Source organism: Spinacia oleracea, chromosome 6 (genome assembly GCF_020520425.1).
Source record: "Spinacia oleracea cultivar Varoflay chromosome 6, BTI_SOV_V1, whole genome shotgun sequence".
In the NCBI taxonomy this organism is placed as follows: Eukaryota; Viridiplantae; Streptophyta; class Magnoliopsida; order Caryophyllales; family Amaranthaceae; genus Spinacia; species Spinacia oleracea.
The window spans coordinates 149332128-149344394 of record NC_079492.1 but is presented as its reverse complement, the minus strand read 5'-3'; the positions used below and the strand labels follow the sequence as shown (position 1 = coordinate 149344394).

Here is a 12267-nt window from a genome sequence, read left to right as displayed (position 1 = left end):
AGCTTTAACAAGTTATTTGTGAGATAGTTCTTGTTGATTACTATCTCATAAATCAAACATCAATTTATTATACATCGAACATTTGTATACATCTAGATCCAGCATTGGTAGACCTCATACCAAATGGATGCTTTCTTATTCTAAAACTATTGAGCTTTCATTGATTTTTGCATTACCATGAAAATCAACAATATTGAAGAAATTTATAACCATCACTCACACGACCATCCACTCCTGCCATTGTACTAAAAGAGAAACAGTTGGAGAAAATAACATGACACCAGAAAATTTATAACCACCAACATAAATGAATAGTCATAAATTGAAACACTAAATTCATTCAATTACATTAATAAAAAAGTAAAATTAACCACCAAAAAGTCCCAACAATAAAATTAAAAAAGAAAAAAAAAAGGACTCAATAAATTAAATGAGTAAAAGCAGAAGTCAATGCCCGAACCAACACCCTTGATATTGACTGGTAAGAAATTAGCCTCGGGCCAACTACCCAACCGGCCCATATCCAAGGATCACATCTGGTGCGCTCTTGACTTCCACCACCAATTCTTACTCTCTTTAATTAATAATCGTACAAGTTTTTCCTGACAATTTCACACGTCTGCCTAACTACTTTACTAGCTAGTAGCTTTTATTTACCTTTTTACTAAGGATATTTATAATAAAAGAAAAAAAAAGTTCTACCTCTTCGACTTTTACGGTTTTACCCCCTCTCAGAATACAAACCTCCTTCTAGGTTAAAAATGACCAAAATATCCTTTTTTTAGGCACGGAGGAAGTAACTAACAACGTTGTTGGCTTCAATTTACGAGCCAACAACGTTGTTATTACTAGTACTAGCAACGCAAGCGTTAACGTTACTAACGTTAACGTTGCTTTGTTCGTTTGTGACGTTGTTAGGGTTAGGGTTGCTTAGGGAAAGATTAATCTGGTGAACCACGCTGCAGATGTGGTTGTTGATGGCGTTGACGCTCGAAAGGTTTAGCTTTGCGTTCGGGATTGCGCTTGCGTGGACTTGGATCCCGACAGTTAGAAGGCATCCGCCGCCACCCTCGGCGGTGTTGGTGGCATCGGGTGTAATATTGTTTCGTCCGAGGGGTATAATGGAGAATCCAGTTGGGAGGAGAGGAATACAAGAAGGGTCCTCACCACTCATGACTAGCTGGATGTAGTCAACTTCCATTGTGGCGTACACGACTAAGCTTCCAGATGGATCTGTGCAACTCTCTTGAAGCATTAGCTCCACATTTTGTGAAGAATTACTTGCCACCTGCATTTTCATTAAATTAACAATTAATCACCACATTAAATGATATAATCATTCATTAGAAAAAGCAGAGGAAAAGTTCAAAGTACTAGGAGATTTTCATTAACGTATATACTCCCTTCGTTTTAGATTACTTTCAACAGTTTTGACCGACACGTTTAACAATATAAGACCATAAAAACTATATACTCCGTATTAAAAAATTGATATTTGAAAAATATGTAATACAGGTTGATCTAACATCATATTACACAATAATTTTTATTTTTATATATGGTCAAAACTAATGTATGAATAGTGAAAAAGTCAAAATGTTGTAAGTATTCATAAACCGAGAGAGTAGTATAGTAGTAAATGCAATACTTTCAAATGGTTTCAGAACAAAAGTCTACTTCTTCATGAACATAAACCTAGCTAGAAACAATAGAAAAGATACTCTCTCCGTTTCATTGCAACAATTTGACGTGCACATTTACCAATGCAGCAATTCATTATAAAACATAGTCAAAGTTAATGTATGAATAACGTAAAAGTCAAACTGTTGCAAGTATACTTACGTTGATGCGAAAGAGAGAGATGCTGTTTCCGGGATGAGATCCATTCGCGATATGAGCTACCTCATGTAAGGAACTTCCATTAGAAAGAGCTTCAAGCTGGAAAAAAAAACATTAACATTATTATAAGTTAATTGCATTTCTGAAATCTAACACTTAATTAAGCTAGAGGCCTATTATAGTTGGTGATGAAGCTTCATTTCACCCAATTTTTTTTTTTATTTTTAATATATTTTGATTAACTTTTATATTATATAAACAAAAGTTGATGGAAAACATTTAAAATGGTTAAATAATTAATTTTTTACATTATCAGTGATTTTGAAAATTAACTTTTATTAAAATGAAAAAATTAATCACTAAAAAGTAAAAAACCTCTTACATGTACTACGTATAAAGGTAGTGCTTAACTTTTAAGCGTTTTAAGTTAACTTTTACTTCTACAATATTTAGTATATTCAACTTGTAAATAAGAATTTTTGTGTATTTTACCTGAGACCTTCGATATTCGTTCTTCAAGAGTTCGAAAACTTGATCATGAGAATAAGGCAACCATGTAGTAGTAACTGCGCAGAGGATTAATCCATTAGGTTGCCCTGGTTCCATGATTTTCCTGGTAGTGATTCTAACTGTATCATCTGCAGATTCAGATAATGCAGTCCATGATTGTCCACCTGAAGTGCTAATATTTACACTGAATGTTCTTATCATTCTTTGTGAAAGTTTCATGAAATTCTTCCTTGCTTCTGGTGATTGTATCACTGTAATTCACCAAAATGTTTACTAGTTAGGTCATCTGAAATTTATTTATCATGAAACTTATGACGAAATATACAAATTAGAAGGTGCAGACGATCGTATGTAATTCTACGTGCAACCGGGTTAAAAGCACAGTTAAAACTAATTATAACGAAACAGTTATTTACGTTTTGAAAAATGTGTCGAATAGTTAAAACTTTGACCATAAATTCTCAATATTATATCTATAAAAAAATTTCATTTGATATCTTGTTAGATTCGTCTCGAAATGCAATTTATAAATATCAACTTTTTATATACTTTTTGCCTTACAAAATTGAATATATTAACGGACAAACATTGCACTGGAATTCGGGTAAATTGTAAGTATAAGGAACTTATTAAAACGAAAATATATCAGGAAATTTGTTATAGTTACCTCCAAGGTCTGACAAGTTTCGGGCCATGAGACTAGCAACCCTCTCACATTGCCTTTGAAGAATAGCTAACCATCGTTTTGCTCCAAATGCCATTGCGCTATGGACATATTGATCGAATGTTTGATGGATTGGCTTCTCTTCTAATATCTCAGCATGTTCAACCCAGGTAACCTACATTCAATGTTATTGATTACATGCATGCCTTAAAGTTATAGACCGGATCATCATGAGCCCGATCCGAAAAATAGCAATTTTTTTAGAAATGTTAGGCCTGTTTTCGGGCCGGGCCCGGTCTGGGTTTAAAATTTTTTGGGTGGGTTTTCGACAACTCAAAATTACAATTTTAGTTAACAATTTGGCCCGACCCGAAAATAACGGTTTCTGGCCCAATTCGGTTTTTTTGGGTGGGTTTTGTACAACTCAAAATTGCACTTTTTGACATAAATTACACTAGGCCTGAAAATTTTAAGAAAAGGCCGCTAATAGCGGGTTTTGACAGAAATTTACAGACCGACCCGAACCGGGCCGGCAATTTGATCAGGGCTAAGAATAGAGATACTTCCTCCGTTTAATAAAATTTGCAACACTTTTAGTTTTGTCACTATTCGTATCCTAACCTTGACTATGTATTTTTATTTATTTACAAAAAGTAAATATTATAAGGAAAATGTTGATGGATACGGAGTAGATTTTATTGTATATTTTCATAATATTAAATTTTAAGATTTAAAAAAGAAGAATAATTAGAAATATTTACTGTTTGCGTCTTGGTAAACGTGCTAATCAAAGTTTTGCAAATTTTTTTAAAAAAAAACAGAGGAAGTATGTATTATGGAGTACTAATATTTACGTACCTTTGAGTAACCATTAGGCATGTCTTGAATGATGCACCCTGAGGGACGTCTCCTATATCGAGGAATAATACCATTACCAGAGAGTTGAATACTTCCCTGAAAACCATCTACGGGGTAATCAACGATTGCCCACATGCCTTCCTCCGCGTTGTGGTGGCAGTATCTTAGGAAATGAGTCTCCCGAGTTGGTACTAGTGGCGAAAGCACTTGTACCTCCGCGTAAATCTGTAAAAATAAAAAATTACCACTGGTAAGAAAATGAAAATGAAAATTTACCAGTGGTAAATTTTCTGAATTAAGCAGAAGTGTTTGATACACTAACCAGATGAAGAGAGCCACTTGCGTGACCAGAGACGCCTGAAGCGATAATCTGAAGGGTTTTGGCGCGAGAGACAATAGAAGGAAACAACTCCACCCATTTGTTCTGTTTTTTTTTACACAAAAGTGAAAAAATCACAAATTAGAAGGTTCTCACGATTGTATGTAGTTCTATATGCAACCAGGTTAAAAATACATTTTTACGGTTTAAAAACACATATTTTTCAATTTAAAAACACATTTTTACAGTTTGAAATCACATTTGGTAGTTTAAAAGCACATTTTTACAATTTAAAAATATATTTTCCAGTTCAAAAGCACATATTTTTTGTTCTTTTAAAGCTGGTGTCTTTTTTGTGTAAAAATGTGCCTTTAACAATTGTATGTAGTTCTATTACCAGGTTTAACACACATTTTTACAGTTTAAATGCACATTTTTTTCAATTGAACACATGTTTACAGTTTAAAAGCACATTTCACAGTTTAAAGCGCATGCATATATTTTTTGTTCTTTTAAAGCCGATGCACTTTTAAACAATAAAAATGTGATTTTTAAAGGAGTAAAATACAAAACAACTCGATTGCATGTAACTTTACTGATGCAACAAGGTGTACAATCTACCGATTGAAAATCAATCAAATGAAGAAATAGTTTTTGTGTTTTCATGATGAAATATGGAGATAAGGGATTACCGCATCAAGGAAAGAATCAACAAGATTGATGCTATTCATAATAACAAGCGCCTTATCCCGAGTTGCCTCAGTCCTTAACTCATTGTAATGTGGCTTGAGAGGATCAACATGATGATGAGGCCATGGGAACATTCTAGAATATTCTTCCATGTTAAGAACATCCATTGAGTTTGTACTATTCCTACCCCAAAGTGGCTCATTTACATGGCACATCTTAAGCAATTCATCCATAGAAGACATGGCTAAATCCATTGCAAGGGACCTCTCTTCATCCAATATTAGGCCACCACCACCGCCACCACCACCGCTACCGCTACCATCACCACCGGGGAAGTCGGTTGGCCCGGGAAGTAAAGGCATGGGAAGCATTTGAGTGCAATTAGGAGGCATTGAGTCTTGGAAGTGCCTTGAGTACATTCCCATGTCTAGGTCAAGTGAAGGTGGTGGTGGGAGGAGCGCCAGTGGTGGTGGTGATGGTCCGAGGGTTTGCAATGATCGGCCTGTGTATCTGGATGCAACTGAACATACTCTATCCAACTGTAAAAAGGCAAAAAACACTCACATAAAACATTCAGATAAGAACAATTCAGATAAGTAAAAATCAGACCAAACTAGATCAGAAGCTCAAAAAAACAGACCAGACCAGTTGAAGAGAACAGAGCCTAAATCATCAACTAACTTCTACATGCATTTATACAAGGAACAACACATAACATAATTACATGTTTCAATTAAACCTATAAAAGGCCGAAGTTATAGTAAAACAATATGCACATGAAATAATAAAAGTTTCACTAATTCAAAACAAAAGTAGCATTGCATGCATCATCTTGTTCTAGCTTGAATTGTAGATAATTGGAACCAAGAAATAAGAATGTATTACCTCTTCTTTAAGCCTGGCATTTTCGAGGCGAAGCTGTTGTTCATCATATTCAACCTCTCCTAGAATGGATCCACCTCCACATCCAGGGCAAACTAAGCTCCTCAACACTGCTTGCAATCGATAGTTTTCATTCTTCAAGTTATCATTCTCTGACCTCAGTATCATATTATCTGATCTATCTTGTTGCGCCTAATTAAACACATAAATATTCCACGTTTATTCAAATCCAGTCCTTAAACAAGAGTATAGATTACTTAAAAGTTCAATTTGGATCAAAAAACATGAAAGTTAAAACAAATTAAATAGCCGTGTCTAGCACTAGGACATACAAATTCATGCATACTAGTATCGGACACACCAGTACTCAAGTCCGAGTAACATAGCTTAATTAAAATAAAATGATCGAAATACATAATTCATTCAATTTCAGTCCATAAACGCGAGTATAAATTACTTAACAGTTCAACTTGGATAAAAAACATGTAAGTTTTTTACAAAATAGCCGAGTCTAGCACTAAGACCTACGCATTCATGCAAACTAGTACCGGACACACCAGTACTCAAGTCCGAGTAACATAGCTTAATTAAAACAAAATGAATTCAATTTCAGTCCATAAACGCGAGTATAAATTACTTAACAGTTCAATTTGGATCAAAAGCATTATTTTTTTTTACAAAATAGCCGAGTCTAACACTAAGACATACTCCGTATGCATTTATGCATACTGTGATACTGGTATGGAACACACCCGTATTCGAGTCCGAGTAATATATCTTAAAACAAAATGAAAGAAGTAATAATAATAATACTAATCATAATAAATTTTACGCTACTGCCCTACTGCTACAGGCCGGCCTACAGCTGGGACATTGAACATGGTGGGAACATTTAAGCCATTAATTTCTTTTAAGCTTTGGGAATGACTGTGGTACAGGTTAAATCATTTAATCCTCATAAATATACTAACATTTTCTCTTCCTTTTTACTTTCTTCTTCATCTTAAATTCTTCCATTTTCATCATCTCTAACTTTCACTTTCTGTACGAATATAATCTTAATTCTTGATGAACATAAATAAATTTGAGTGAATAAAACAGTAAAAAAATTAAAAATTAAAAATATTTACTAGGGTTATTAAATTAAAACCAAACCCTCGTCCTTTTCTTCCTAGGGAACTACGTAGCTGTCACTGTTCACCTTGCTATCTCACACAGCTGGCTACTGTCATCAATGGTGCAACCCCTTAACCCAATTTGGTATTGTAAGAAAGATTTTAGTTTAATAAACGCGTTGATAAAGTACTCAAAGTGTATACGTTACAAGTTAATTACACAGTACTACTATAATAGATCCTACTTAGCTAGTGTAGCTAGTACGAAGTATGATCTAATAAGCGATAGGATTCTCTCCGATTATTGGACCATTAATTAGGTTAGTGGATTAAGAAAGGGGGAATGAATCAAAAATGAATAAATTTACATTCCCAAAAAAACCCCTCTAATCCCCTAGTAATTAGCTATATTGTTCCGTGTTGAAATGGGTTATGTTGTGCCGTGCCTGTTAAATTATTTATTTATATGAAAATTAATTAAAGTTCACACCTTCATTTGGGTACGGCGATTTTGGAACCAAAACTTGACTTGACGAGGTTTAAGCCCTAAATCATGGCTAAGTTTCATCCTTTGTTTATCATCAGGGTGTGGACATTCTCTGAACAATCTGCAAAAATCCAACAAAAAATTAAAAAAATTATATTTAAGAAAAATAGTGTTTAATTACAATGTGACAACTAAACTGGGACGGAGAGGTATGGAACATACGCTTCCATTTCTTGAATCTGGCGAGCAGTGTGGCGGTGGTAACGCTTCTTCTTACCACCAACGCCGCCGCCTTGTGACGTTTGCGGTTGGAGAGGATCGCCGCCGCCGCCGCCGCTAAGACTGTCGAGCTCGTTACCGGAAAGACCACCTTGACCTTCCATATTCAGCTCACTTCCCGACATGCTCTCCATCAACTCCTCCTTCCCTCTCTCCTCCTTCACCTAATTAAAATCAACAAAAAAAATATTAAAATTAAAACTAAAACCCAAAAATAAAGTTAAAATAAATGAAAAGGAGAGGAGAGAGGGAATGAGGATGATTACAGGGATGATGGGAGAGAAAGTTTGGAAGGCAGGCGGAAGCGAAGCCATGAATGTGAAAGCATTAACATTATGATGATGTTGATGATGATCATTATGATGTTGATGATGATGTTGATTATGAAGATTATGATGATTAGGGTTTCGAATTGGTGAAGTGAAAAGAGATGAACAATCTGCTACTGTGGATGATATCCCATTTTCTCCTCCACCTCCCATTGTTGATGGTAAAGCTACTTGACAATCTCCATACATTTTTCTTATTTTTCAATTCTTCAAAAATAACAACAAAAAAACAAAATTAAATCATTTTTTTATAAAAATAATAATAAAGTAAATTTAGGGCTAGGTTGTTGTTGTTATTGATGTTGTTGTTATGATGTTATCATATCATATGGTATGAATTTGTCTACCATTCTACAACAAGATTTAGGGAAGAACAAGATGGACTACAAAAAGAAAAGGTGAGTGTATTAATTAAAAAAAAAAATAGTTTAGTTCTTATATTAATCTCTTTTTGTCAAAGAAAACAAAGTCAAAATTGTGATTGAAAAATGTGAGTAAAATCATTTTTTTCTATAAGTAGTTTGATTTTTTTCCCACTATTTCTTGAGAACATATGTGAAGCAAATCACCCAAAAGAGAAATTAAAATAATATTACCAAATGAATAAGATTTGAGGGGAAAACAAAAATGTGAACATAATAATAATAATAATAATAATAATAAATAATTAATGTGATGTTTTTAGGGAAAATATAAGATAAATTACGACTTTATCATCATTTCGGATAAATTACAATAAGAACAAAGAGTACGGCGAATAATATACCAGTATTTGAGTGTAAGATTATTTATCTTCCTCAAATTGTTTGGATCTGCCTTAGCAAAACTTCTAACTTCATACACTCACACTCTCATTTACTATTTTAGAGAGAGAAAGATAGAGAGTAGAGAGAGAAAGAAAGAAAAGATGAGGATTTTTTAGTGTTTATTTCAAGTGGGAATCCCTTCTTCTTCTACTACTTTTTGATTTTAAAATCTTTGCTCAAATTGTTTTTAATTTTTATTTTAAATTTTTAAATAAAATTATAGGAAATGAAATTTATTTCTCTCTGACAAAAACCGATGAATGCCACTTATTCAGTCGTCTGTTTCTGATACCACGTGGCCGTATTTAATTGGTTTACGCTTTTCCGTTTCACGTAGCCTTCTTTACTCCCTTTCACAAAGTCAAAACTTTTCCTTTATCTTCCTACTAATCAAACTCCCATATGCGCGTGAGATACACGTGTTGATCACAGCCGTCAAAATTGTAGCGTTTGAATCACACGACAATGTTAAATAGGGTTTATTTTTTATTTTTTCGTGTTTTTCCATTTAGCGTGAGGGTAGAAGTCATAACGCAAATTGGGCTGAGTTGGAGGAGAGAGAGTGAGATAAAGTCAAGGTCAAATAGGTCAACGAATATAGACCGTTGATTTGGGGGTTACAATGGACAAAATCAACGGTTGTGAGGGATTAAAGAAGGAATTGTCAATGATGGGGTCCTACCTAGCTTTTTTTATGGCTTAAAAAGGTGAAAATTGAAAGATGATTTTGCTCCCATGATGAGTTTAAAAAAAAAATGGGTAATTAACTTTCTACCAACAAAATTTCCCTTAATTATAATTAATGTTTTTTACTTTTATTTGGGGAGATGAAATTATATAATCAATGCATTGTTCATGATTTCTCACCTCCTACCAACCTTCTCCTATAAGTTTGTGTAGCTAGTAATAAGATCTTTAACTTCATATTTGCAAAAAGACATGGTAAAATGATTTAATATAGAGTTTGTAAAATTTAGTAACCTTTAATGGTCATAATCTTACCTCTAACACATTATGGGATATGGGAAATTAAGATTAAACAAAAGACAGGTAAGTATCTCTCAAAAAAAATAAAAAAAATAAACAGGTAAGTATTCTACTACGCTTAATAAGTTTGTGAAAAATCATCTTACGCGTGGTACATGGAGATTTTCAATAATAATGTACTTCGTGTATCATATTTGGTTTTTATATAAATGATTCAATGAATTTCAAAAAAATATAAATGATTCAATAATTTATTATTGTATCTTTATATATTATATATATTTTTAATTCTCTTGTTGCATTGTCACCATTTAATACACTATTTAATGTAAGGATATATGTATATACATTTTGATGTTAGTCATTAGGAATTGACTGTTCTTTTTCTAAAAGTAGATTTGGAAGATTTTTACTTCTTTAGTTGTGGCCTAAATAATAATACGGAGTATAATGTTAGAACAATAATGTTATGGTTTAATTAAAGTCGAAAGTGGCAATTTGGTAGTAACGACTATGAACAATACCCAGTATGATTAGTATATCACAAATCCATATCCCAAAGTCTTGTATGTGATCAGTCACACCGGCCATCAACTTTATGGTGTGGCATGTTCACATTTATAAGTTGTAACTAAGCTCAGCGTGTTGGTTAATGAAACTTAAAACAACAAATTTTGTTTTAAGGTAGTTACTTTTATAGTTTTAGACATGTACTTCATAGTTTTAGTCAAGATACTTCTATAGTTTATAGTTTCGGAGAAGATTGTTTTATAGTGTTAGAGGAGGTACTTTAATTTTATAGTTTCATGGGAGGTACTTTTATAGTTTTTAAGCCATATACTTTTATACAAGAAATTTATAACATGAATTTCAAGAAACTGCAATATAACAAGAAAAGTAATAGGGAATACAATGTATAAGTAATACTGACATATAAATCAAGTACGTAAAACCAGTCAATAACCTTCTCCGTAGTAGTTGCATGTGAGGAAATTGGTACTTTTATAATTTTAGATGATGTACTTTTATAGTTTAGTCAATGTAATTCTATAGTTTTATAGTTTTAGGAGAGGTACTTTTATAGTTTTGGAAGATGTACTTTTATAGTTTTTAGGGCAGGTGCTTTTGCACAAGGAACATCTAACATCATATTTAAGAAACTGTAATAAAAAAAGAAGTAATAGCGAATACAATGCATAAGTAACATCGGTATAGAAAGTTAAGAAACATCAGTCAATAACCTTCTCCATAATAATTGCACGCGCGCGTCACACCATTAAGTTGATGATGAGTGTGATCCTAAGTTTCAGGATCCTACTAAGCTAAATGTCGTAACCTTGCCATGTGCTCTTCAAGGTACCTTACTTTTACTCGCTCTTCAAGGTACCTTACTTTTACTCGCCATGATATTGCTTATGTGGTTTAACATATGTGTCTTTTTTATGCACGATCCTAGGGAGACTCACTTTGATGCATAAAATTGGATTCTGCGTTATATCAAGGGCACCATTACTCATGGATTCGAATTATACCCGTCTTGTCCTACATGTTTGATCATATTACTTATACTGATGTAGATTGAGATGGTTTTCCGGATACCCGTTGTTTGAATTCAGGATTTTGTTGCTTTGTTTGTGATAATTATCGGCCATATAAAAGCCATGCATGATACTCTCTCTATATTAAATTAAATACTTTGTACTAAAGACTTGAAGAATATCGAGGCGTTACTAATGTTGTTGTCGAAATAGGTTGGCTTCAAACTTTATTATTAGAGCTACATTGTTCTGTTCGTAAGGCAACTATTTTCTACGTGGGATAATTTCTTTGCAATCTATGTTTTCAGCAATCCGGTTCAACACCAACACGACAACATGTAAACACACATATCATGTGGATTGGATATGCATTTTTTAGCGAGAAAAAGTTGTACGTGTTGGCCCAGATTCGGGTATTATATGTTCCTATGAGGTATCAGTTTGTATAAGCTTTCTACCCTAACAATTTTTTTTGGAGATTCAAACCAGTCTTAGTATACGACCTCTTCCTACCATGATTGCAGGGTGGGATGTGAGGGTGGGGGATAGCTCATTTGGTTAGAGCTTTCCTCCCTGTTTCAGGTGATCATGAAATCGATTCTCATCCTCGCCATTTATGGCTCATTTGCCAAAAAAAAAAAATTGTGGGGTGGGATGTGAAAGATGTGCAGTGCACCGTCGTAAAATTTCGTGACTATTACATCTGAACGGAGGAAGTATGTCATTAGCAATAGGTCTAGGTTAGGAACTATCCTAACTTTTGTTGTATCTTTCTTTTAAAAAACAAGGCAAATTTCCAAAAGGGACAATAGTCCCAAATTTGCGAGAAGGGACCTTGTAATTGTTTTTTTGTGTGAAAACACCTAAATGTAAAAATTATTTGTGAAAGACAAAAAAAAAATGAGACTTTCTGGCGTTTGACTCATATTTTCGGGTGGTTGACTACCACGTGAGGCTCACGTGT

General features: G+C 33.7%; 1 protein-coding gene across 2 annotated transcripts; it reads right to left on the bottom strand.

Annotated features, from left to right (window-relative positions):
• Positions 1-288: 288 nt before the first annotated feature.
• Positions 289-8928, bottom strand: LOC110791617 (homeobox-leucine zipper protein HDG5). 2 transcript variants are annotated; one of them, XM_021996384.2, is made up of 12 exons: positions 8739-8928; positions 7910-8179; positions 7587-7807; positions 7368-7485; positions 5766-5954; positions 4883-5419; positions 4194-4295; positions 3872-4096; positions 3017-3188; positions 2332-2600; positions 1843-1938; positions 289-1288 (listed from the first exon to the last, which is right to left on the bottom strand). In XM_021996384.2, the coding sequence occupies exons 2-12, from the start codon at positions 8159-8161 to the stop codon at positions 824-826; spliced, it is 2646 nt and encodes an 881-aa protein (XP_021852076.2). In that variant the 5' UTR covers positions 8162-8179; positions 8739-8928; the 3' UTR covers positions 289-823. The 2 variants fall into 2 exon arrangements, with proteins under 2 accessions (XP_021852076.2, XP_021852084.1); XM_021996392.2 differs by lacking the exon at positions 7910-8179.
• Positions 8929-12267: the final 3339 nt, after the last annotated feature.